This window comes from Solea senegalensis, linkage group LG1, assembly GCF_019176455.1.
Source record: "Solea senegalensis isolate Sse05_10M linkage group LG1, IFAPA_SoseM_1, whole genome shotgun sequence".
In the NCBI taxonomy this organism is placed as follows: Eukaryota; Metazoa; Chordata; class Actinopteri; order Pleuronectiformes; family Soleidae; genus Solea; species Solea senegalensis.
Genome location: NC_058021.1, coordinates 13,022,333 through 13,049,220, shown reverse-complemented (window position 1 = coordinate 13,049,220; position 26,888 = coordinate 13,022,333). Strand labels below are relative to the sequence as shown.

General features: G+C 40.7%; 2 protein-coding genes and 2 non-coding genes across 7 annotated transcripts; 3 read left to right on the top strand and 1 right to left on the bottom strand.

Annotated features, from left to right (window-relative positions):
- The first annotated feature begins 135 nt into the window (after positions 1 to 135).
- On the top strand, positions 136 to 207 carry trnaw-cca. Its single transcript has one exon. It is a non-coding gene; the product is annotated as a tRNA-Trp (tRNA).
- Positions 208 to 465: 258 nt separating this feature from the next.
- Positions 466 to 537, bottom strand: trnap-agg. Its single transcript has one exon. It is a non-coding gene; the product is annotated as a tRNA-Pro (tRNA).
- Positions 538 to 1,598: 1,061 nt separating this feature from the next.
- On the top strand, positions 1,599 to 16,181 carry gigyf2 (GRB10 interacting GYF protein 2). Of its 3 annotated transcripts, none has more exons than XM_044032264.1 (29): positions 1,599 to 1,692; positions 3,854 to 3,905; positions 4,112 to 4,268; positions 4,442 to 4,537; positions 4,723 to 4,831; positions 6,221 to 6,326; positions 6,427 to 6,467; positions 6,546 to 6,578; positions 6,699 to 6,800; positions 7,343 to 7,554; positions 7,718 to 7,865; positions 8,093 to 8,335; positions 8,896 to 9,065; positions 9,277 to 9,433; positions 9,586 to 9,752; positions 10,065 to 10,159; positions 10,268 to 10,396; positions 10,495 to 10,625; positions 10,712 to 10,812; positions 11,067 to 11,207; positions 11,295 to 11,453; positions 11,535 to 11,804; positions 13,008 to 13,130; positions 13,255 to 13,497; positions 13,693 to 13,889; positions 13,984 to 14,135; positions 14,249 to 14,472; positions 15,223 to 15,370; positions 15,473 to 16,181. In XM_044032264.1, exons 2-29 carry the CDS (start codon positions 3,868 to 3,870, stop codon positions 15,535 to 15,537), a joined length of 3,957 nt encoding a protein of 1,318 aa, XP_043888199.1. In that variant the 5' UTR covers positions 1,599 to 1,692; positions 3,854 to 3,867; the 3' UTR covers positions 15,538 to 16,181. The 3 variants fall into 3 exon arrangements, with proteins under 3 accessions (XP_043888199.1, XP_043888194.1, XP_043888185.1); XM_044032259.1 differs by having other exon boundaries at positions 6,699 to 6,875; positions 14,249 to 14,461; positions 15,221 to 15,370; XM_044032250.1 differs by having other exon boundaries at positions 6,699 to 6,875.
- A 425-nt stretch (positions 16,182 to 16,606) lies between these two features.
- Positions 16,607 to 26,824, top strand: snorc (secondary ossification center associated regulator of chondrocyte maturation). 2 transcript variants are annotated; one of them, XM_044029308.1, is made up of 7 exons: positions 16,607 to 16,844; positions 18,002 to 18,037; positions 18,138 to 18,230; positions 18,328 to 18,402; positions 18,997 to 19,090; positions 24,967 to 25,128; positions 25,238 to 26,824. In XM_044029308.1, the coding sequence occupies exons 3-7, from the start codon at positions 18,192 to 18,194 to the stop codon at positions 25,345 to 25,347; spliced, it is 480 nt and encodes a 159-aa protein (XP_043885243.1). In that variant the 5' UTR covers positions 16,607 to 16,844; positions 18,002 to 18,037; positions 18,138 to 18,191; the 3' UTR covers positions 25,348 to 26,824. The 2 variants fall into 2 exon arrangements, with proteins under 2 accessions (XP_043885243.1, XP_043885235.1); XM_044029300.1 differs by having other exon boundaries at positions 16,607 to 17,562.
- The last annotated feature ends 64 nt before the right edge of the window (positions 26,825 to 26,888 follow it).

Genomic DNA, 26,888 nt, shown 5'->3' with positions numbered 1-26,888 from the left:
TAGTTATGTATTTATTTATGCATTTATATATTTATATATATATATGTGTCAGGTTTGTCCATAGTTTCGTCGTCCATGTAAAACTGACATATGTAACATATATATAATGATCGACTGTTTTCACTTGCTTATCAGGACCTCGTGGCGCAACGGTAGCGCGTCTGACTCCAGATCAGAAGGTTGCGTGTTCAAATCACGTCGGGGTCAAATTTTTTGCATTCTACAATTCGGCTTTTTCGTACACTAAATGTACTTTAGAATTCATTCAATTCTATAGAATTCTAAACTGACGTCAAACATCAAGTCAATATTTAATCAAACACTGTAAATACTTTATATGGTTTAGTTACACCCTATCGGAGTCTTGAAATTTCTCACGTAAATGTCTGTAAATTGCCTTTTCAGTTCATATACTTGAACATATACCGATTGAGTAATTTCTGCTGCAAAAATTAAATCAAAAGAGGGCTCGTCCGGGATTTGAACCCGGGACCTCTCGCACCCTAAGCGAGAATCATACCCCTAGACCAACGAGCCAGGTACTGTAATGGAGTGACACGTCATAGCGACTTCAGATGCGCTGTACAGCTAAGAAACCAACTTTTATTTTACATATTTGATCATATTGTTAATCTTCACATCTGACTCAAATGCAGACGCAACTATTGCCCATAGAAATGATAGAACCAAGATAAAAGGCAGACTCGAATATGAATGCAGTGTTTTAGGAATACGAAGTTGCAGATGATATTCACTATTCAAACACATGATATACGGATAAAAGGGTTGCATAAACACCAACTATATGTCGGGGGTAAAGAACACATATTGTAAGAGAACAAGAAGACACTATCGCAACGTTATGGATGCCACTTGCCGTAAAACACCAACAAACCATTGGATGACATCACACGAAGGCAAGTCTTTCACCAGCGTCACTATTTACAAGACGTTAATGTAATATCAATACTACAGTCACAGTAAAAGTCCTGCTACTGACGTGGCCCTGGCCATTTCAGGGTTATTAATCAAGTAATATTAAAATGTCTCATTTTTCTATCAGAGGCAGAATAATATTTACAACAATAAAAACAACTTTTAAGTCATAAATGCAAACAATAGTTAGTGCTATCTCTGCTATGTTTACGTTCTGTCGTAGGTTGGCTAATACTACAATTAATTCATGTGCATTTACTTTGAAACTGTGTGCTTTTTGTTAAATCGTTTAATTTTACTGTATGAAAAAGTTGCCTCCTTTCAATTTCTAAAATCTCCCTCGGTCACTTACTCCTGGTGCAAGCTGGACTGAACGACGTACTGTATGTACACCAAAGAAAAAGAGGTAGACACAGTCATTATTTCAACAAGCAAAATGTTTCCTCTTTTCCTTTTTATAACTGTGAGGTTCGTCTGGCATCAGGAATGGTTGTGTGCAACACATGAACGCCTCTTCACCTGTGAACGTGAACACGTAGCAGTCAGCAAATCTTACCGAGAAGGGATTCGGGTTTTATCGGGGTGTCACGTGACCTACGCTCAGCCATCTTGTGGAAATCGAAGAGGGAGAGAGGGAGGGGGGAGAGAGGCTGAGTGAGAGAGTTAGAGCTAGAGCTAAAGCTAGAGTTAGAGAGAGAGAGCGAGAGCGAGCCACTCCATTCGATTACAAACCTTGTGCTGTCAGAACAAGCAGAGGTAAGACAGCAAAAGTTAAATACACTAGCACAGGGAAAACGTTCATTCGATCAAAGTACACGTCATATTGTCATGTTCCGATGAGCTGCGGCGTTTATGACTCTTGTTAAACCACCATGTTTACGTGGCCTCGCAGCACCGGGCTCCCGTGTCTGTGCGTGCGTGTCCGGGACGTGAGAAGTGTGGGACGGCCTGACGAGGAAATGTTGTTGTGAATCTCGGCAGCTCAGCAGGCCGCGTTAGCTAGGTGTTAGCATGCTAGCTACAAGTGTGAAGAATATGATTAGCCTACACTAGAACATTGTAATTGTTTTTTGTCATTGAGGAGATGTGACACTCTATGTGATTCCTTCCCCTGCTGGAACCTAATTTACTGTCAATATCACGCGTGCACATTCATTCACGACAGCGATACATGAGTTGGGAGAAAACGCTGCTTGCTAACATGGCTGTTAGCCAGAGCACTGATGGCTTGTCGTTAATGCTCTGGTGTGGCACCAGCATGTGTCAAGTTGCACCTTTAAAAACACATGTGTTTGTCCAACTTTAACCGTACCGTCAACTTTTTACCGACAGTATAGCGTGTTGGCTGTTGTTAGTTGTTCAAGTTGAGTTGATAATATTAATTTGGTTGCTTAACCCAATGCTCTCGCTAGCATAACGTTGCTAACGAGGAGGTTGTCCACTCAGACCTTCCTCTGTAGATGTGACTCAACTTTTGGCACAATTCGGTCATGTAACAATTGTTAATTTGACAATGGGCCGGTATGTGTTGACGTGTTACGCGGTATCCTTGTTTTAACCGCACTTGTGTACTTAACGTTAAATTTTACACAGTGATCGGGCACAAATCCACTGTCTTGCTGCCCCCACTCATCTGAAGTCAACCTCGAGTTGACCAAAACTGATAGTTGTTTTATTTGTTTTTGTGGCAAAATTCTCCTTAGGCACTTTATAAAGTTTAGTGAAACTCAACCAAAGCCATTGGCGTTCACTTTGTTTTAACATTACCGAACGTGCCAAGTGATAAGGAGATTTGTCAGAAATGTTGCTTAACTTGGATGTGCTCTAACTATTTACACGTGGCTTGTCCTGTCTTCCATATGGCCAGTAGCAGGCATGGCACGATTTGGCGTAATGGTGTTAGTGGTATTATCCCGACACATTAAAATTTACACACGTATATGAACAGGTCGAGCCATTGTTACTGTGTTGGACGTTTGAAATTAGACCAATCAGTACCACACAAGATGGCTTTAAAATATTAACTTCCTCGTAATGAAAGGTATGAATTGTTTCCAATGTGCACATAACCTTTTATAATTGGCTCTGAAAAAAAAAATCAAAAATTGAAAGAATACAAGTGATTTGCTAATTTCTTTGTTTCAAATTTGATTTAGTGGACACACAAACAGATTGCTGACATAACTATTTACTGATTGATTGTATTATTGTAGGAAATAATATATCTGTTGTCAATTACAGGTGTCTGAAATACCCCCTACTCAGACTGGGGGATGTCCTAAAATAGCTTTAGCAGTTTGAAATTGTACACTGGTTGTGTGCTGGTAGGATGGGCTGTATAACTGAAGGGGTTGGAGTGCATTAAGTGAGTTTTACGAAATCCTTGTCAACAGAACTGTGCTGTGGTAAATGCAGTGAAGCATTTACCGATATTGAAAAAAGGGTATTCCAAATGTATTTGTTTTGTTTTTTGGTTATGCAGACAATATAGCATATGAAATATATTATCCATTCTCTGAAGCATAACACATCCAAGTACATTTTAAAGGGTACTTTGAACAACTGTCAGTAAAATAATAAACAATAGTTTTAACTTTATTATCATACAAATTGGATAATACTGAATATGTAATACTTCCAATGCTTAGTTAATCCTTGCAGTTGTTTCCTACTTCTGAAGTGAAAAAATTGCTGCATTTTTGCTTTATATTTTAACTCTAACCCTTCTACTGTTTATTGGGCATAACATTTGAAGTTATTGGTTTAGTGGTCACCAAAAATATTTGTAAATATTTTATCATGGATTTGACCTTAGATGTATTAGGAAGGAACTTAAACACAGGAATGCTTCGTTCTTGTCTTGAATGTGTTGCTGACATAGTGGTTCTAATCCCCTTTTCCCCTTATATATTTATAGAACTTCAAAGAGGAATGGCTGAAACCCAGACACTTAACTTTGGACCAGAATGGTAATTGAACTTGCATGAATTTATGATTAATCTGATGATTCATCGTGGGTGGGTCAAGTAATTTATATGTTGTGAAACTGATTTTCGTTCAAAGCTTGGTGCAGCTTTTCTATACATGTTGAAACATGCAAGTTGCCACCACAGCTATAGTGTTGTCTGTCCCTCCTCTGTCCCCTCTGCTTTTAAAACCCTTTCTCTCCCTGCAGGCTCCGCGCCCTGTCTGGAGGTGGGAGCAGCAGTGGTGGGGGTGGAAGCAATACTGTTGCCTCTCCACCCCTCTCACCTGCTTTGCCAAAGTATAAACTTGCAGATTTTCGCTACGGGAGAGAAGAAATGTTAGCACTTTATGTAAAGGATAATAAGGTGCGTATAACTTTTTAGTAGTTACTGTAGTCCTGCAGTCAACATGCCTTGCATACAAATTATATTAATGCCAAGATTAATTGTACACCTTTCCTATTCAGAGTGTTATAATGCATCATATCAAAGCTACATCTTAACCGTTAAGCCTGTGATTGTTACTTTGTATCCTCCAGATCCCTATAGACCTACAAGATAAGGAGTTCCTGCCCATATTGCAAGAGGAGCCCTTGCCGCCTCTGGCACTTGTGTCTTTTACAGAGGAGGAACAGGTGGGAAAAAATGTCATATCAGGTCATCTATGAATTGTCGAGATAATATGGTTGGCTTGTAATTGCAATTACTTGAAAAATATATTTCCGTCATTAGAGCCACCAAATACAGAACAGGTGTCAAGAAGAGAGCCAGGTGTTGCCTATTGATCTCCTTTGCTCCCTTTCCCTGTTTGTATTTGCAGAGAAACTTTTCCATGTCTGTAAACAGTGCGGCAGTACTTCGGCTGACGGGCCGGGGAGGTGGTCCAATAGTAGGGGCACCAAGAGGTCGAAGTACCTCAAGGGGTAGAGGTAAGAATTAAACTCAGATCATGCGTTTTCTCATTTCAAGTAGCTGCAGGTGCACGCAGCACTGTGGAGGCAATATAGTGGCTTTGTATTTCAAATGGGCCCCTTTATCTATTTATATATTCTGTCTATGCAGTTTTAGTGTCGTAACAACTGCAGATGGTTAAGATGCCTTTTGAAGAATTCCACCAATTTGGTCACAGCTTGAGACAAGGGATGCAAGATTAGCGGTCTATAGGTATTGTGCTTTCTCAGCAAACTTTGAACACAACTGCTTAAACTCATTGATCATTGAACATCAATCCCGTTTTAAAGCCGCAATCAGAGTTATTTGCAACAAACTCACGCCTAACAATCTTTATTTGACTGTGCCATTTGAATTGACCAGATTACTGTTAGTCAGTGCTAAACAGTATAATATATTATATATTTGGGCAGTAGGATAGATTCTGACATAAACCAAATATGGAGAAGGTATACAGGTTTGATTGTTTTCAGTTATTTGTTTTGTAAATGCCCTGCAGCTTGTTCTCTTCACATTGTTGGCAGTACACTAGCAAGTCCCTCAAGATAAAAATGTGCATTTTCTCTATGGGCTTTGGTGTGTGAGAATAATTGGTCTACATAGCAATGCAAACTTAAGTTTCTGGTTAAAACGGGCTGACCAACTATGAGATAAAGCAGAGGACAAAACATTGTTTAATCATACACCTGGGTTGTTGTAGATTATATTGTTTGAGCTGTTAGATTTGCAGCTAAAATCAGTTTCTCCTGATGTCGCCACTGGTAACTATGTTTTCATTAAGCACGTGCCTGACTGTTTCATGCAAGTTCAAGATGAAGGGCTTGTTCTATCAGATGCTGACTACGCATGTCAATATCGCATACAACCACACTTAAAAATCCGAACGATAGCTTTAACATCAAAGCAAGAGTCTGCTTCCATTAAATGATATTTTCAGACCCAGACACATTAGCTGTGTTTCCATCAATTGGAATGGTTCACTTTTTTTGCATTTCAATTTAGGAGTAGTACCAAAATAACCCACCCCAACCATTCCATTTTTCGGTTCCCTTCCCTTGGGATACCAGAGTAATGGTGCGGCACATATGTGGTGGAGCCACATATGTGCATGTTATTTGCATCATGACACAGCATATGGTGTGCAGTGGGTGATAATAAAAGTGTTCATGACAAAAATGTTTTGACTATTTAAAATACAACTAGTTCATTCACATAATCGGTCATGACACCTTGTCAGAAATGTTCATCTGTCTCAAATCTCAAATTTTAAACACTATCGGTGACACAGTGTCCCCTGATTGTAATGTTAAATATACATACCACATATAAAACTTAAATGCTTTCTTTCAACCTGTGATTGCTTTCAGGCCGGGGAAGGGGAGATGGAGGGTTTTACCAAAGAAGTTTTGATGATGTGGAAGGATTCGGTCGTGGAGGCAGGGAGATGCATCGCTCCCAGAGCTGGGAAGAAAGGTATCACACTCCTTTTTGATTTCAGGTTTTGCTGTAATAATTTTGCCTTGTTTTCACCACAAACTAATATTCAATATTTTTGTTTTTTTATCTTAACCAGGGGTGATAGACGGTTTGAAAAGCCAGGTCGTAAAGAACCAGGTTGGTTTTAAATTTTGTTTCAAAACACACTCTTTGGCAAGTGCAGTGACTGACTGCTCCTTTCTTTGAATTTTGCAGAAGTGGCTCCGGGACATTTTCAAATGAATCACGGTAAGTTTGTAACAAAGAAAAGTTACAGATTAAGAGTGAGTGAGCTAATTGTCACGTTTGTTAATGAGTGAGGAAGGACTGCACTTTTCATCACACCCGTAACCACTTTCGTCTTTGCAGTTCGTGGAAACTATGAGGATGGCGGGACAGGCCTACCGAGGAAGCATGACTTCATACGTTCAGAGAGTGAGAACTGGCGCACTTCTCGTGACGATCAGAATGGTGAGGATGATGAGGGGGCATGGCGACTGGCGGGTTGTCGACGGGACAGTGACCGGTGGTGCCCCCCGAGCCCAGGTGGACACCGCACTGACCACTTTACCGTCATATTTATCTTTTGATAAGTGTATTTGTGATTTACTGCCATTTTTATGGACTTTTTCCAGGTAAGGTATATTTGTGTCTATCAACTGTGTGGGATTCATATTTTTTTTAACGTATCTTACAGGACAAACTTTGTATTACTATGATTACCAAACAACCAGCTTGTGTTTTCTTTGTGCTTTGGGGCTATCTTACATGTTTTATGTCAGAGGGACACTTAAGTGATGCACATTTTGACATCATATCTCACTTGTGACTTAATATTTCACTTGCACATGCTCAAAAGTCATACTTTCATGATGTGTTATTGAATATGGATGCCCTTTGTTTGGTTACATTAATGGTTGCCAAAAAGATGTCTGTCCATCTCATTGAAACCAAGATTAGTTAAGAGTTCAAGACTGGTTTTATAATACTTGTCCTTACTTTGTTTTGTGCAGAAGCGCCCCGGTCAGCAGGGTGGCGGGAACACCCAGACCAGCGTCGTCGTTTCCCCTTTGATGCTAGAGAAGATGAGCGTGGATACAGAAGACCACGGTCAGGCAGCGGCAGCTTCGAAGATGAGAGGGACAGCCTGCCAGAGTGGTGTCTGGAGGACGCTGACGAGGAGGCAGGCACCTTTGACTCATCGGGGGCCTTTCTCTCTCTTAAGGTAAAATAAGTTTAAAATAATAAATCAGTTAAATTAAGTACTGATGTGCCTTATTTTCAGTAGCTACCATGAAGCAGGTGATGTCCTTGCCTAAGATAGTAAAGATTCACAAGTTTGAACCTAACTGGCGGCTCTGTAATTTTGTGCTTTGCTGTGTTATTAGAAATCCTCCAAAGAGCCCATCCTTGAAGAGGTAGAGCTCGACTTTAAGCCCTTGGAAGAGTGTGAAGAGGGCCTGGAGGAGGAGGACGGTCAGCCCAAGGAGACCAAAGAAACTGAAACGGAGGCCAAGAGAGAGGCTGACCGGAAAGGTCAGTATCTTTACATGTCTTTAGAAAAATCTCTAAGTAACATGCAAGCATTGCACATGAGGTCCTCTACCTCACAGCCAGAATTATAAAAAGTTCTATAGAAGTGCAACACTGAAGCAGTTTCCTATCCTAATGACATTCAGGAAAGACACGTTTTAGATTAAATTAAATGGGATTTACAACATACAGTGTTATTTTTTTTTTTATTTTTTTTTTTTTTTAAATAGATTTGGCCAGAGTTTCAGAGGACACTGTTAGTCCACCTGTTGCACCAATGGTCGAGCCTCAGGCCCCTGCCCAGTCTTCGTCCACAAGCCGCCCCTGCAGAACAGACGAGATTGAGAGGCCAGCTGAAAGGCAGCCTCCCCTGGAGCTCCCACCAGAGCCCTGCAAAGTCCCCCTGCACATCCCATTGTCCAACAGCATGCTGGAGTCCCTACCCATGACCCACATTTCTATCAAGCCTGCAGGTAGGCAATTGTTCTTTCATTTCGCTTTGTCCAACATATGTTGTTTTTTTTTTGTTTTTTTTTATGTATTTTGTGGTCAAGATTATACCATGCTCTAAACTGTCCTGGGTACATAAGATGGACACTCACAAAATCGGGTGCTTTTATCTGGTTAACCTGTTAATTGTGTCCTTTTTTTATGTATGCATTGTCTTTTATTTTTTCAGATTTAAAATATAAATGCCTACCTCCATATTTTTCATTTAATGTTTTTCCTTTTTGATGAAAAATCTTGATGCACTCGTAATGTAATTTTGAGCCAAGAAAGAGTATCATTTGCATGTATTAATATCCATTTTTGTCATCGTTTAAATACATTTTTGTCATTGTTCATAATGATATGTAAAAAAATGTATCTTGATTTCACTGGTGATGGTTTGCAGGCTTACAGCCACACCCTATTTAAGATGGCGTCTCATTTTGGAAAAATTGTTTGGATATGCAAAGTTTTTTTCCTGCTTTTTGTTTTACCATGAAACCTGATTGATATCTGCTTTTATACATTTTCCTGTGCTATGCAGCTGTATCTGCTCCATCGCCCAGTATACACCTCTCCCAGCAGAAGCCCATGGACGTTCCTGTAGCGATGCACAATCCTTTGTCTTTCTCTTCAAGTATGGCACCCATTGGCAGGCCCGCCCCTATACTACATGACACGGATGAAGATGAGGGACTAAAACACTTTGAGCAGGTAAGGCAGTACACTTGAAATACGCGACTACTGTCCCCCTCCACAATCCCTTCAAGTAATCTAAGATTGCTAGGTTTGATTTGATTTGTAAGGACCATAAAACAAGTTTTCAAAAGATGTCTGTCCACTTTCAAAGTGGCTAATGAGTTCTATTATGTTGTTGTTTACAAATGGGTGAGAAATAATATATAATGTGTAAAAAAAATTCCAGGAGGCAGAAAAGATGGTTGCATACCTGCAAGATGCTGTGGCAGATGATGACAGACTTGCGGTTAAGATTTTGGAGAAACCCAAGTCTGCAAGCCTGCCCCTTACCCATGAGGCTGCTCTCAAGTGGTTCTACAAAGATCCCCAGGGGGAGATACAGGGTGAGACTGAAAGAGATTCATGTGCCAAAAAAAAACTATTTATTATCTATTATTATATGCTATTATTATCATTATTATTATTATTATTATTATTATCATTATCATCATGATTATTATTACTTAATCCACATTTACTTTTTTCTTTCCATCAGGTCCCTTCAGTAACCAGGAGATGGCCGAGTGGTTCCAGGCTGGTTATTTCACAGTGTCTCTGTTAGTAAAAAGAGGATGTGATGAAGTATTTCAACCACTGGGAGAGATCATGAAGATCTGGGGAAGGGTACCGTTCAACCCGGGCCCTGCACCTCCACCTCTACAGGTATGTGTTTGCAAAATGTGGTCTACCTTTGTACATCACCTCTAGCAATGACCTGCAGGTGGTGTTACACTCCACGCTTTTGTCCAGAAATATGTATCTAAGGAGTCCTTCACATATCATTTATTTCGTGTTATACTTGGAGTGGAAGTTGATCATTTAGATTTCTTGAAAGATGATTTAGTTACAGACAGACGCGACATGTCTGAAGGGCTACGGGACTGTGAAACGTTTGGGAACCACTGCACTAGATGAATCCAGCTTTGACCCTTTTTGTAAAGCTGCCTTTGGTACTAATTATTTGTCTGTTTTCAGAGTGATGGTGATCAAGAGCGGTTGAAGAGGCAGCAAGAGCTCACTGCTCTCAACCTTTACCAATTACAACAGCTCCAATATCAATACCTCCTCAGGTATGCCGGCCTCTCAACCCTGAAAACATATTTTGGCTTTGGTACATGATGTATTGTTCGTATTTAAAACTTTTGATTTCTCTTATCCACTGGTTTTCCACCTCTCAGGCAGCAGTATGCTCAGGCCCTGGCTCAGCAGAAGGCTGCGGCTCTTAGTTCAGCTCCTCTACAACAGCAGCAGCAACATCAACAGCAGATCAACCTGCTACTACAGCAATACCAGGCACTCAAGATGAGGTCAGCATCATGCAATATTGTGAAACAAAAGTATTGTGCATACCCAGCCTTAGCTGTAAATCTGCATCTATCTTGTTTATTTGGTCATGTTATTGTAGAGCCTCCGAGAGCCTCCTACCTCCTGTTACCCGGTCCTTGTCTGTGCCAGACTCTGGTTCTGTGTGGGAAATGCAGAACCCGTCCTCTCAGGCTTCCTGCACACCAAACCTCCAACAAGCTGCCCCAAGCAGTGAGTGTCAATTTACAGTTTCCTGCATTTGAGAGCGGGGAAAAAAATCTCTTGCCTAATGCATTATATTTTAACATTCTCAACAGCGTGGGATGGCAGCAGTGTTTGGGATTTACCCATAGACTCCATGGCACAAGCGCCAACAATCGAGCAGATGCAACAATTAGAGAAATCAAAGGCTGCCAAGGTAAAGAGTAGTTCCGCACATTATTTTCTTTCCCTTTTTTATGTCCAGCTCATAACAGTTTATTTTTAATGATAAACAGATTTGCATTCATTTGAGAAAACAGAGGACAGTGGTCGGTCTCCTGATATAACAACAGATTAGATAATTGAAATTTATTTTTTACTTCATACTTTTTAAGTGTCTCAATCTTAATCTTGATTTTTTCCATCTGAAGTTGATAACATATATGTATTTTTATTTTCATCATCCACCAGTTGGAGCTAGAGAGGCGTGAAGCAGAGATGAGGGCCAAAAGGGAAGAGGAGGAAAGGAAACGGTTGGAAGAGGCCCTGAGAGCTCGACAGGAGGAGGAACGTAAGCGCTTGGAGGAAGAGGAGTTGGCCAGGCAAAAACAGGTTTGAACATATGTTTGATAAATGGCAGTCGTAAGCACTTGAAGCCATGTGAATGAGGGAGACTTACCCAGTATTGTCAATACTTAGGAAGAGGCTTTGAGGCGGCAACGAGAGCAAGAAGAAGCACAGCGGAGGCATAAGGAAGAGGAGGAGAGACTGGCACAGGAGGAAGCCCTCCGGAGATTGGAGGAGAGGCGAAGGGAAGAGGAAGAGAGAAAGAAGCGAGAAGAATTCCTTCGCAAACAGGTATGCTAACTCTGTCAAAAGTTGTTTTAAACGTCCATTCTGGAGTTGTTTCCTAAATTTGCATCGTTCAATGTTAACTAGGAAGAGGAGCGCAGGAAGCAAGAGGAACTCGAATCACTAAGGAGACGTGAGGAGGAGAAGCGAGCGGAAGAGGAGGCAGCTGCAGCTGCCGCCGCCGCCGCTGCCGCTGCTGCTGCTGCAGCACTTGCTCTTGCGCAACAAGAGGAGCAAAAAAGGAGAGAGCAGGAGGCCCAAAGACAGCAGGAGCTGCAAAGACAGAGGCAGCAGCAACAGGAGGCTATCAGGAGACTTCAACAACAGCAACAGCAGCAGCAGCTTGCACAAATGAAGGTCAGCACTATATAATAACATCTCAGGAAACAAAGAATTCACTACAAAAAATCCCGTTCACAGGAATGTATATTTAGCTTATTTTGGCAAATGAATTTATCAAAATTCTTCAAAATGGTAATGGTATAAAATGAATACTTACTTTGGTTCACTACAATACTAAAGTTAATGTGTGATTTGGTTCGTGAGATTTTTCCTTCACTCGACTCTACTGTTGCTTTTCCATTAGGGATAGTACCTGTTACCTGGTGCTTTTTTTAGTACCTGCTGTTGTTTGGCGAGGTTGTATCTGATCTGAGTGGATATTACAATGTGATGTCGAGAGACTGCTGGCCACTGATTGGAAGAGAGTGTTGTCACTGGAAGACGCGATGCGACGTGACGTCCGACACAAGAACCAAACCGAACAATGCCGCACTGTAGATCAGTTAGAAATGCTTTGATAAACCTGAAAACATGCATTAATCTCTAACATTTAATATGGACATTTCTAAAATCTCAATATTTAACAGTGCAGTCTGGTGTTTTTAGCAACTGCACTGGCAAAAACTGATAATCGTGAGCCAAAAGTGACTGTGTTAGACGGCGCCTGTGCTCCCGTCATGCAGGAAGTACGGAACTACTCTTTTAATTAACTGATACTAATGATTCAGTACACCAAAAAGAAATCTGCTGTGATGACCCCGCCCATGTTGAGGAGGTACTAGAAATTAATGGAAAACCACGTGTCTGATACCCAGACCGTGTAGAGGCCAGTCATTCTAGAATTGCATTGTGGAAAAGTGCCATTAGAGGTCTGTGTCTGAATCTTCTACATGTAATGGCATGTTACCACCAAGTGTATGTATTTTTTTGCTTTTCCATTATGAATTATACCAAAATAACCGCCCATAACCGTTCAATTTTTTTGGTTCCCTTTCCTTTGAGTACCAGAGTAATGGTACGGTAGGGATGGAGCTAGACCCATGTCTGTCACCTGATTGGGCGACAGAAAAGCACCACTCCCTTGTGACCAGTGTCACAACAGACGACACGTTTTTTTCTGCTCCTCGTAGTGTGTTTGTTACAATGCCACGCTACGTATCTATCTGACAAAATGCAAGCCTGACACAGGGCTTTACCTTTCCAAACCATACCGTACTGTACCAAACCGAAATATGGAATGATGGAAGCACGGCCTAACCCTCCCCACATGTTTTGCAGCTTCCATCCTCTTCAAAGTGGGGTCAGCAAACAGTCGCCACTGCAAACCAGACTCAGAACGCGCTCTCACTGGCTGAGATCCAGAAACTTGAGGAGGAGAGAGAACGACAGATGCGGGAGGAAGTAAGGACAAAAACTGCTGACCTTTTCCTTGGTTTTGGTTTTTTTGTGCACAAAATGCGTTGTTTTCCCAAATGGCTCTACACCACTTTAATCCCATTATAACATCTTGCTTCTCAACCCACAGCAGCGACGTCAGCAACAGGAGCTCCTAAAACTACAGCAGCAGCAGGCCTTGCAACAGGCTCAGCAGCCTCAGGCTAAGCTGTCTGGTTGGGGTAATGTGGCCAAACAGCCTGTCGCTACCAAGTCTTTGCTGGAGATTCAGAGGGAGGAAGCCCAGCAGATGAAACAGCGGAAGGACCATCAACAGCCACAGCAACAACATCCTATTGTCACTCAACAGCAGACCCGCACTCAAACCAAAACAGTACGTAACTTGTATATTGTTTAGCTCTTGGCTGAGATAACGTTTCAGACTGTAGGAAATATGCCCTGCATATGTCTCTCTTTTTATGGCATTTAACTGGCCAAATAACTCTGAATAGTCGATTCTAAAGAAGGACTTTTGAAACATTTTAGATCGGTAATGAAAGTCTTAAATCTCTTAAATCTCTTTTCACAGACTTCTATGAGTAACTCTGTGTGGGGGTCTATGAACACCAGTGCCTGTACTAACTGGGACTCCAGCAGCATCTGGGGTGACACCCACAACTCCAACATGGGCTTCTGGGATGAGGCTGTGAAGGAAGCTGTTCAGCAACCTCCCCCAACCAGGAAAGGAAGCACGCAGAAGAACAACAAGGGCAACGCCAACCTTAGGTATTTATTAAAAGTAACGTTTAGAAGCATGACTGATCATATGATGGATATGAGTAATTCACAGCTCTTAATGCTTTTGTTTGTGCACATGAAGTAACTCTTTGAGTGGGCGAGTCAACAAGAAGGTAGAGGAGGAGGAGAAGCTGCTTAAGTTGTTCCAAGGGGTCAACAAAAGCCAGCAAGACACCTTCATGCAATGGTGTGAGCAAACCCTACACACCCTCAACACAGCCAACAATCTGGATGGTACGTCTTTAAAAATATGGCCGGCAAAAAAAATAGACACTGCACCCACAACTATTGCTGAACCATTTCTGGAAACCCGACATAAACTATTTTCCCATCTGTCTCTTTGCCAGTTCCCACATTTGCTTCCTTCCTGAAAGAAGTGGACTCTCCGTACGAGGTGCACGACTATGTCAGGGCCTATCTAGGGGACACTCCTGAGGCCAAGGACTTTGCCAAGCAGTTCCTGGAACGCCGTGCCAAACAGAATGCTAATCAACACAAACAGGCACCACAAAACCAACAGCAGGCCCACAAGCAGCAGCAGCAGCAGCAGCAGCAGCAGCAGCAGCAGCAGGTGAGCAACTTGTTTAATTATTTCAACATTTGCTTTGTTGTCAAAAAGAAAGATAGTTTTCCTTTCAGTTCCCTTGAATTGGTGTTTATTGGTTTATATCTGCTGGACATGTTAAAACATGACCACTACCCCTTTTCATATTTCTGTTGTAAATCAATCTTGTGTCATTCCTTCAAATCCACCATAAAATAATCCCTCTGCATGCCTCACGTGATGACCCATAACCATTGAAAGCAGCATTATTTTTTGTTTTTGAGCTGAAATAGTGTGGTGAGCTACTTCAGCTCTCCTTAATCAACACTTTCATTTAGTTCTGTACAAGAGATGCTATTTTAATTTATCAAAGCGCTGCTTTATTAGCAAAATAACTTTAATTTTGTCATAGAATGTGAGTAATGCTGAACACTGTTGTCGGTGTCAATGCCCACTGACAGCAACCCATTAAATTAGGGTAAAGGAAGTTGTTTTAAGGTGTTCTTTTGATTTCTGCTCTAGTGTTCTACTGCTCTATATAGCTAAATAAAAATCACAAATTAATAATGGGAACTAATCATGATTTACACTCTGAATCAAATGTTGCAGCTATTCTCTGGTTAACTATCTGTTGTCCGTTTTTATGGCGTTTCCATTTTTCATTGTACCAGAAAATCACTTTGATCAATAAACTGAAAATAAATTAACTGAGCTCTAGCTTTGTTTGGGTTCTGGATTATTTTTTCTTTTCTTTTCTTTAAAAAAAAATCTTTTTAGGATTCTGTATGGGGTGGAACAGGGTCATCGTCACTCTATCAATCCAATCATACGAGCGTCCAGCAGCAGCAGCAGCAGCGTTTTGAGACCGTCACTGGGAAGAAGAAGAAGAAGCAGAAGATGGTCCGTGCAGACCCCAGCCTTCTAGGTGAGAGCAAACATCCATCCGCCTGTTTAACTTGAAATATTTGCAAGTATGTGTCACTGCTTTTTCCTCTGCTGACAATATCTTTTTTTGTTTAATGTTCAGGTTTTTCTGTGAATGCGTCATCTGAGAGACTGAATATGGGGGAGATTGAGACCCTGGAGGACTAAGGGGACTGCAGCCGAGCTGTTTCACCCAAACTCTTACCCCAGCCTCCAACTGTGACTTTCACCTTTTTATTTTCAGTTTTCATTGATCAGACTTTCTCCCCCACCCTCCCCGTAGAGTCTAAATTATTAACAGGGACGCTCTGAGGCAGGGTTGTGTTTCCCTGTTGGTAGCGGACCTTTAATCTGACAAAAACAAAAAGAACATTGAGAGAAATGGACTGGTGCAGACTGACCGGTGGAACATCCCACTCATTAATGAACCTGCAGAGGAGCCTGGTCAGCATCGGCTGCTGCTCCTCAAATTGACGTCCTGTCGTAGAATTTCACAGTGACAACAAATTTCAAAATTCGCCTCAATCATTTGGGAATTTTTTTTTAAGTGGGGCTATATGGATGGGTTTGTGGGGTGTCATGAAAAGTTTAGGGAGATTCTATTCATAGTTTTTGTTTTATTTATTGAAAGGTTTTTTCCCTCTCACCTAAAAATCCCCTCCTCCCTCTCGTTTTCTGCCGGGTGTTCATGGATAACGATGGCCAAGTAAAGCCCACTTATGTCCTGTTTTAAGGGCATGTTCAAAAGTTCCATGTAGTTATCTATTTCTTGTAAAATACTAGGCTGTTTAAAGAATAAACTTTCAACTCTGCATCTGTATTATAATATATGAAAAATGATCTGCTGGAGTCATACTTTTTTTTTTATTGCAGTATGTGATAATAAAACAGTCTGATGTGTGGGGCTGTTCAAACCTGTGTCGGAACCATTCGAAGAAAGCATCCACTCCACAGTAGACTCATTCTTTCTCAACATATAAATGTTATTAATTTGTCGAGAGTTAAAAAGGTTGTGGTGGCAAAACCAAGGTTTTTTTGCATTTATACTTTTAACAAGTAATCGATTAAGCTGTCGATTATTTTCTCGAGTAATCAGAAAATGTCTTTGTCAAGACTGGAAATAATGAGCCTCTCAAATGTCTTGTTTTGTCCAAGAAATGATTCACTTTTAATGATTTCTTATCTTATCTGGAGCAAAGAAACCAAGAAAATATTCACATTTAAGAAGCTTAAACAATCAGAAATTGTGTTTTAATCATGAAAAAAAAGTTTCAAATGATTACCTGATTATTTAATTAGTTGTTGGTTAATTTAGTAATTTTGACGTGTTTTAACAGGAGGAGCAGCACAGGTTTCACTGATCACATTAATGATGGCTGTGTTCAGTTCATGTAAGTGAGCACAATGTGACTGTGAATCACCCTCTGTGAACCCCGAAACTGTGGAGGCTCGGTGGAAGACTGCCATCGTTTACAGTATGTAGGGTATTGTTAAACCTTTGATTTTTATCACTGGGATCTGTTCAAATGTTCCACTCAGTTTCAAAACTGGGTCATTGTATTACCTTTTTCATGTCAGTGTGGGCGACAGCTGAGGCCAAGGGCATTGTGGTTTTAAGTTGCACCTGCATCCATTCTTGTGACTCATCTAAGAACATCTTAAAAAATCCTCTTTTTAGTTTGGCACAAATGTTCATTTGGACTGGAGGCTGAAGTAGTTTGATCACAGTGGTCAAAAGTTAATGTTTGCTGTGACATTTTCTTAACGACACCTTTAGAGAATCCGCTCTTGTAACCTTTTTGGCCTTTTGAACATTCTATTCCTTCAACATGCACATGTTTGCAAAGGAATTGTGTTCTTAGAAGCTGGGCTTGGACCTTCAGATGTGTCCCAGGAGATTTTTTTTTTTTAGATGTATATTTGTACATGAAGAAGTTGTAATTATTCATTGCATGCATTTCAAAATAATATTGATTACAGAAACGGCAGTAAAACCATCAAGGTTATACAGTATTATGTATATACTGTATATTGTGAATTGGGTCCCCAAATTACCAGCCGTATCCCCGTCCCTCTAAAGGGGCCCCACGTCAATCCCAGTATCCTACCTCACGTTAACCTGTGTGAAGTTATCGTTCTGCAAGTTAGAAAGAAGTTGAGGTAAAATGAAGAGAAAGAGGAAAAAAGACAAAGGTCAGTGGCGTAGATAATGATATATACATAACGTTAACAGTAAATGACTGCTGTTATTCAACTGTTACTTTGTCTAACGGGGACAGAGACTTGAACAGCAGCTAACATTAGCGTCAGAACGCTAGTTGACGCTAACGCTAACTTACGCGAACATTCGAGTATTATTGTAATATCTGCATTGAAGCCCCCTTAACAGCTATACATATACATAAATATATATGCAACACTTTTTTATTAACTTTTAACTTATGCAGTATTTATTGTAAAGGTACGACATTTATTGGAGTGATTTGGATGGAGAAATAGCTTTTTTCTGTAACTAATAAAGTTGTGTAAGAGTTAATAGGCAGTGTTAAGCTATGAATGATATGATAGTAATGAATAATTAAAGCTATGTCCAAGGAGAACAATTACAAATCTGTCTCTTATCTCTCCTCAGGATCATTACTTAAAGTTGTCACCACAAATAAAAACCGTAAGTCCAATATTCCACTTTAATTGATAACATATACCATGCCCTGTTAATATTCTTTATGACAACATACACTGTTTTGTTATGTTTTTTGTCATATCAGTTCCAGCAGCATCCACCTCCAGTGGAATAGTGGCCACTCAACCTTCTGGTGGTCATGAGCAGGAAGAGGCACATTGAGCACCCACACCCACAAGTGAGGATAGCGCTGACTGTGAGTTCAATGAATCAATACGTTTTACTTTAATCAATAACATATGCCCTGTTTTGTTTTGGGTTTTTTGTCACATCAGTTTCGGAAACGTCCACCTCCAGCACGACAGCAAATCCTAACCTTCATCATGCTGCATCACCTACTACTACAGCAGGTTTGACCACATCAGGAGACCCTGCAGAATGGCCAAGTGTTGTAAATCATACTGAACTGTGTGCATTAGTCACAAAAGGGCCTATTCAGATCAAAGATGTAGTATTCCCCCAGAATTCTGAGAAAAATCCATTACATTAGATTAGCTATTTATAACATAATGGTGATGAACACAGGTCGGAAGGGCCAGTGTTCATCTTGCTTGGGGCCCCAACAGAATCTAGAATTACCCCTGAGCGGACGTGTTAGTCTATCTCGGCTGTGTTGATTTTCATTGTATGTGTCTGTACCTTTTCATAGACCTTTGTGCTTCTTCCTGGCGATTGTTTACCCCCTTATTCCCAGTTATGTATGTGGCTGCAGGAATTTTGGAGTGGGTTGGCCCTGTGGTGATGTCCTCACAAAGTGCACACTGTCCAGACGCTCCTGTAGACACATCTAGTCCCACCCCTCAGCCACCTACCTACCTACCTACCTACCTCCTCCCCACTCCCGCGCTCCCCCGTACTCTTCTCCCGCTCCTCTGCCTGGGTGATTTACTCATTTGAGGTCACGTCTTGAGGAGTTTCAGGGGCGCTCTGCTCTGCCTTGACAGTTGTCCATCACAGCCACCATGGTTCACAGCAGCAGTATCTGCAGACTGTTCCTGCTGGTGGTCCTCAGCCTCCTGGTTGCCTTCATACACACAGGTAAACCTGTTGTTTCTGACCGATTTTACTGTCGTTTCATGTCATTTTTGGGGTTTGGTCACAGTGTGTGCTGGCAGGAGTTATGAGGGAAATGTAGGAGGACAAGGCTGTTGCACTATCCTGTTATTACTGAAGAAATAACTAATTTTTAACTTACTTCAATGAATTTGTTAAAATTTCCCACTATGATTAGAATCTAATCATAATGTGAAATACTATATTTTTCACTTCCAGATACCTGTGACTAAATGTTTGTGCCTTTATAGGTAAACTTGGGCATAGTAGTGTTGAAATTGCACTTATTTTTAAAAAGATACTTAATTGAATATAGAACAGCAGAAAAAAAAGTCAGAGTTCTTGTTTATAGGTTATTATGCTATTATTTTACAGATCTGGCCCACTTGAGAGAAATTGTGCCATATGTGGCCAGTGGTTTGACACCACTGATCTAAACATTGTAGATATTTTGTGTCAGTGTTTATATGCAGATTTCGTATCAAATTGGGGTGTGTGGGTGTATACGTGTCATTTTTCCAAACCACACACACTCAGGTTTGCATGTGTGTGTGTGCGCAGCCTGATGTAAATGATGCAGTTGTTGCCGTGCTGCTGTGAAAGCGGCTCTTTGACGAACAGGATGACTCAGTTGCTTTCATGATGTTCGTCTGAAACTGAGAACTCCCCGTCCTCTGGCGTGAGTCTGTGCAGCAGCTCATCCGCAGGTTGCTGGGTTTGTTTTGTGTGCATAGAGAGAGTTTGGAGGAGTTGTGGAGGAGCAGCAGTAAAGGACAAAAAAAAACAGTCACCCTTGTTCCACACCTCTGTGAATGTTAAAGTTAGACGACTATCTCGCAGCAGAACAGGTCTCAAAACCCAGATGTGAAAGTAGATGGTAGTGGGGATGCAACACTATCAATAGCACAAGAAAAGGCAAGATGATTTAAAACTTAGCCTTGTTGTCTTAGCCTCTAAGTTTTAGGTGTTAAACAAAGGGGTTATTCCAGAAATCCGTTTTTATATTTGCCAGTATTTAAGCGTCCATGTGTGGAGGAGTTTTCTATACGCACATAAAACATTAGTGACCATGTAATTGTTTTGCCTGGTTTGCCTACATCTTCCTAAAAATATTTTCTTTTTCTTCACGATTTGAACTGTACAACTTTAAAGAGGAAACAATATCCAGGGAAATACTTTCTTTTTGGCACGTTTGCTTAAACTCCACAGGAGATATTTGTCGTAAAGTTAACTTCTGTTGTGATTGGTCGCCATGCACTGGTATTTGGTGTTTTCTGCCTCCGTGAACCATGTGACTGGACCAGCGTGACACGCAGAGTCCGTTGACTCATCCTGGGAAATTGTAAAGAAAGAAGTTTAAAGATTGTGATCATTACTCACATTTGATCTCAATCAAAATAACTTCCTTAAAACAGCGTAGGATTCATCAGCATATGTTACCTCAAGATGTGAGCAGTTTGTTCTCACAAGCAAACCCTAATCCTCCATGAGTCATCATAAAAGACTTAGTGGTAATTTGTGAAATATATTCCCTTGAAAAATGTGGCCACTATCTGAGGAGATGAAGCAAGGAAACATGACACCACCGATGTGTCATGTTTGGGCTGCATCACATTTCTTTTCAGAGCTTGGCCTGGTTGCTTTTCACACGCTCACATCTATGCACTTTGTTATCTCTCTAGCTGGTGTGAAATCCTGGAACCTCATCTGAGGTACAAATAAATGGCTTTCTGTGTTTGAAATCAGGCTTCAGTCCACAGTCTGTTGGCTTTTCTCTGACTGTGAACCTGTGCATCTGTAGTAATGACTGTGATTCCCAAACAAAGGTCCTTATCCAAATCCAATAGCATTTACCCAGAACATGGAATATGTGAAGTAATAACAAAAAATATTTCACCAAAAAAAAAGGATAAATAACTAATATACGCACAACTTGACACACTTGGTCACACAAATGTATATTCAGCCTATCAGCTGCAGATTAAGGCATTTAGACATATAGATGTCTTCAAACTGAGCATCAGGATTCGGAATATTAGAGAGGAGAGGTGATTGAGTAAAATGTGTGAATAAACAATCACATTTAAGCAGAAGCGATGGATAATGGTCAGAACCACTGCAACCAAAACAATGACAAGTGAGTTGCATGGAAAAATAGTAACAATCTACACATTAATATACTTAAAGGGCCACCCTGAGATACAAAACAATAGTTCAATCAAATTGACAAAAAAGTCGACGTCAAAGTCACTTCCTTCAAAGTAAATAAAAAAGTAAATAAAAGCCCTTCACTACTGCTCTTTACTGCATTTCTGTCAAGTTTTATGAGTAAGAGATCTGAAAAAATTAAATAGATTTCTTTTAAAAAAAGAAAGTGAATTAAACAATCACAGCAACATTTGACCACATGGGAAATAAATGGGTGAAACTGCCCTTTTGAATGAATAATTGAGAGCATTAGTTGCTGATAGAGAGGTGCTGCGGGGGAGACGTCAGTCACAGGAGCTTCCAGTAAACTTGATTCCATTTAACAGAAACGACGAGCGTGAGTAAACGACTCCTCATGGAAACAAACACCGACGGAAAACATGGTGTTATTATTTTTTGCCTTCTTATTAAATCAGACTGTCTATGAGGGCACAGCCTTTTACACACACGCGGACGATTAAATCAACAAGTTTGTTTGACATCCAGTGCCCAGCCGCTGCCTGCTTTGGGCCCAGCCGGTTGTTACTGGTTGCAGTCCTGCCGCCCAGTGTGACCGCACAGGCTGCCTTTTGTGCCCTCGGTTGAAGGCCTCATTGATGGCTGAGCTGGCCACAGGCCCGGGCCTCCAAACCGTCAGCCAGCCCGGACAAGAAGCTGTACACTGGGCTGAGAGAGCTTTTAAAAAAATAAATAAAATAGCATAACTAACAAGCTGGCACTTTCATATGAACTTGTTTATGAGTCATCTTTTCCACTTAGAGACAATGAAATGAGGCTAAGTTGATAACGACAGCGGGAAGAAAGGTGCGACACAGGGTGAAGGAGTTTACTGAGGGCGTCACACGTCCAAGTAAATATGTAAGCATGAAATAAGATGAGTGTAAATATGTTTGGGTTACGGTTTTGTTGGTATGAGTCGAGTCAAGAACAGGTGTGTGTGCGTGTGTGTGAATGGGTGGGCCTGTGAGTGAAGAGTTTGCTTTTTCGAGGCGACGAAGGATCAAAATTTCCCCCGTTCCTCTGCGTTTCAAGCGAAAGCCTGTCCAATTACCACGAAGATGGTAAAAACAAAAATAAGAGTAGTAACAAGAGAAAACATTGTGGGAGCTCAAGAATTAACCATGACCTCTCAGTTTCCCACAGTGTCCAGTGTAAAATTATATATGCGTATACATATATATATATATATTTTTATTATTATTTTTATTTATTTATTTTTTTAATAATTTATTTTCTATATGAATCTGTGGTTGGTGGATCTGTAGAAACTTCATTGTCCCAACATATGAGAGCAAAAAATTATTTGAAAAAATAAAAGAAAGTTATTCAAAGTTGAAAGTTGTAGAAAAATCTTTACAAGTAGGAAGGAGAACCACAGAGCATCCAGGTCGTCCGTGCACTACAGAGGTCGGGAGAGCAAATGGTTAGACAGAGTGTGTGAGTACCTGGTGTCAGTGTTGTAATATAATTTGTACTTAAGTACAAAACTCACGTTTCTACTTTATTTTGTTATTTATATTTCTAGCAACTTTTACTTTTACTCCACTACATTTACAACTGTCTTTGTAAATCTTTACTACCAAATAAAATCAGAAGAAGAAGAGTTTGTATTGATATCGAGCTTAACATGGGGGTAACTGTCTTGCTCAAGGACACACATGAACTAGCAGAGCCAGGAGTTGAACCTGCAGCCAGATAACTTGCCCTACTACTGAGCCACCATGGCTCGATCCTAACCCCTCACATTTGATACTTAAGTACAGTAAATGTCATATGCTTAACTTGACCTTTACCTAAGTCATATTATTAAAGAAAAAGTGACTTCAACTTCTACCAAAGTCATTTTCCAGTAAGATACTTTTACTTAAGTGTCCCTTTAAGGTATTTTTCAGTTGTGTTGAGGGTGCAGGACTGTGGTCTTGAGGAGAGACATGGTTTCTCTGGCTGCAGCTGAGGTGTGAAAAGTCTCAGGGTAACTTCATGCGCAGAGGGCAGAAATGTTGGACTGCAATTTGGGGATGGAAAGATTACAGACGATTGATAGATCTACATTGGCCGTGAATGAATCCCTCACATCTTGGTCTAAAGTTACATCGTACAACTATTGGTGATTTATTTTGTTGCTGTTGATGTTCTGTGTCTGTGTGGTCAGAAGTTCTGTATCAGATCTGACTGAGGGAGCGTTTGTGTGTACACAAGGGGTGCACAGGGACGGGTGGGGGTAAGCAGCATTTATCCTGTCAAACTGCTAAATGAATTCATTTCTCAATCTTTGCGTGGGCCCTTTTGTTGTGTTTTCAGTCACACTCCAGCCTGTTTGCAGCCATCTTGCTGTACCAGCACAGTGATACAGTTGCCTCCTTCTGTCTTGACATAAAACCAATCACTTCCTGTGTGCAGTGCAGTGCGGCATCATGTGGAGCTTTCAGACCTTTTTCTGACAATGGTTTGTTTACATTTAAAAGTCACGCACTACATTTAAATGCTTCTTCTTCTTCTTTTTAAAATAACTTGAGTTTGGTGGAAAAAGAGAAACGTGCAGGGGGGGCCAAAAGCCCAAACGGACAGAATGTTCATCCTCTACAAAGACGTCCTTATGCCCAGGTTCTGGGTCGTTAACCCGCTGAGACAAGAGAGAGACTGTTGGAGTCTCTACAGATGGGGCCGTGTACACCGCGTTGTGCTGTGTGCGCCTTGCCAGTGAAATTACGGCTTTGAGAAAACACGCGCAAAATTGACACTGCACTGCAAGCAATCACTGACACAACAGGGATTTCACGTCCATGTTAAAGGTCCAGTGTGTGGAAATTAGTGACGTTTAATGGTGAGAATGCAAACAGAGGACTCGTCCACGGACAACAGTGGCCTTGAACACTTTAACACAGTATATCGAAGAAGTTTGCACAAGTGATCTTTGCGTTACCACAATTACGTGATGGTTTATGCTATTGGAAATATTCCTGTGGTTTCTGAAAGCCGAGAAGTTGCACTTTAAAGCCGGCGTGTGGTTATTACGGTAATTTAATTCACTATTTCGGCAAATCAGCATCTTTGTCAGTGAGGAGAGAGTGGGAAAAACTGCCTGTACATACAGTAGTTGAAATTTTTTGGCCTGTTTTTGGGCATTGAGACAAAAAAAAAATTTTTCTTCATTTTAAATTGTTAACACACCATTTTCACATGCAGTAAATTATAAATAACTGCCAGATATAAGTTATTCTGGAAAAATATGTCAAAAACACTTATTTTCAGGACATATTCTGCTCTTTTTATAGTTAAAAAAGGGTTGCCATTGCCATCCACAAAAACCCTTGTACAGGGGGAAAATGGGAGAAATCTCAGGACGAGCCACAGAGGAGGGATCAATCTCTCAGAACAGACAGACGGGTAGTGTCAGACAGTAGGACAAGACAGTAGGTGTCACATGTACAGAAAGTACAGAAGTTCAGCAGATTACAAACAAAACATCAAACTTACAGAGCGAGGAAAAGGAAGAAGATGGAGACCAGGAGCGATTATTATCATCACTATTATTTGTGTATACGCTTACTAACACAAACGTATGGGGACTATATTCAATTTCTGCCCTTAAACCTTCCTAAATGTTACACACTGGACATTTAAACAGAGTGATTTTTCCTGCCATCCTGTAGACACTGTTGCAGACACTGTCTTAACAACCAGGGACAACCAGGACACTATGTCCGGAGAGCCGCCCAGCGACGTCACCACCAAAGACCCCTTTCAAGACATGACAGAGCAGTCCTTCACCATCGACTACATCACACACTCTCTGACCATAGACGAGGACAAAGGTAAGACTGACTCCGAGCACAACCATCACTTTTACAATCATGTATTCATATATTAACACAACATTTCGTGTGTGTGTGTGTGCACGTGTGTGTGTGTGTGCATGCACAGGAGTGCTGGGGCCAGGAGCCATCACAGCCATTGTTATAGCAGTGTCCCTGGGAGCATCTGTCCTCCTCGCCCTCATCGTCATCACATTGAGAAAGTTCACCGCATCCTAGAGTGTGTGTGTGTGTGTGTGTGTGAGTGTGTTTATATGGCGTGAGTAAATGTCTATGAGTTGGATGTGAGGACACGTTGTTTAGTTTCAAACCATCATTGTGAGGACACGTTGACACTGTGAGGACATATTAATAGGTCCTCGCAAATGTAAGGGTCTTTTGATGGCTGAGGGCTTTGGTTTTAGGTTTAAGGATAGAATTAGGCTTAGGTTAAGGTCAGGGGTTACAGTCAGAGTTTGGCCAGTGATTCCTGAAGTCTAGGCTGTGCCCCCTGTAGGCCGTGTAGGTACTGCAGATGGACTTTGAGAGATCATTAAAATATAAATAAAAAACATTTTCAGTGTTGTAAGTATCAAATGACCACAATAGTTTAATCTGAAGAAATAATCAGATGTTAATAAATCAGAGCTATGGAATTCTTATTTTTTAAATCAGATTTTATGCCTACAAATCAAAACCAATGGAATTTGTCTTTATGTGCCGAACCCTAACCCTTAATACATTTTTTTTTTTAATTTTCTAAATTCAAATGTGGCTGTTGTTAGGTTGAGGAATGGCTGGTTCAGGCATTTACTTAGCTTGGCTCGTGTCTTCACAGCTGTGTGTGTATGTGTGCGTGTGTCACCTCATTCTTTTGACTCCTTCCTCATCTTCTTTGCAAAGATGAGTCGTGACTCTGTGCTTTGCCGTAGATGCTGAAAACTGTGGCAGGTCCCTCCTCAAATGGACTATTTACAGATTTCCCCCTGTAAACACACACACACAGTAACATGTCTACTTTATTCCTGATGATTTAATGTTAGAAACTGGCTGGCTGTTCCAGTGGAAACTGAACCATGTCCATACAACCCCCAACCCATTATGCAAGCTCTGTTTGCCTTTGAATGTTTGTCACCCGTTTTGATTTCTTGGCTTGAGAGCTTGGTGCAAAATGTGCTGCATGTGTTTGTACACGAAGTGTGAGTGTGTGTGTTTGTTTGAACACACTGAAGAGTATTTAGTCTTTCACAATGATTTTTTAAAAAAAAAACATGTTAATAGAACATTGTCCCAGGTGTCACCCATGGACATGTTTTCCATGTACAAACATTTGTGGAGACAAAATCAGATGAAACATCTTTTTATAAGTTTACAGTAAATATGTGTGAGCGTGCATGAATGTGGGACGTGCACTGAACTGAGTGTGTGTGCGGAAACTTACATAAGGGGAAACTTATGTTCGTGAAATAGTCTTGTGCTCTGTGCATAAAAGTAAAATGAATGCACAATATGATGATTTTTGATTAATCCAGAACCCTTCTAATTGTTCATGTTGTTTTCTCTCTTTTTTCTTCTTTTTTTTCGGGGGATGTTGCCATGGTAATTTCACTGCCCAATGTTTTTCCATTATCATTAGTATTATTATTATTGTTATTATTATTTTACTTTGATATGCAAATTGAATAAGTTAATACAATAAACCTGGAGCCAAATGTCATTTTGTTTTTCTTATTACATAACCCTCGAGTCACCACAGTAAGTAAAGTTCCATTTATGATTCT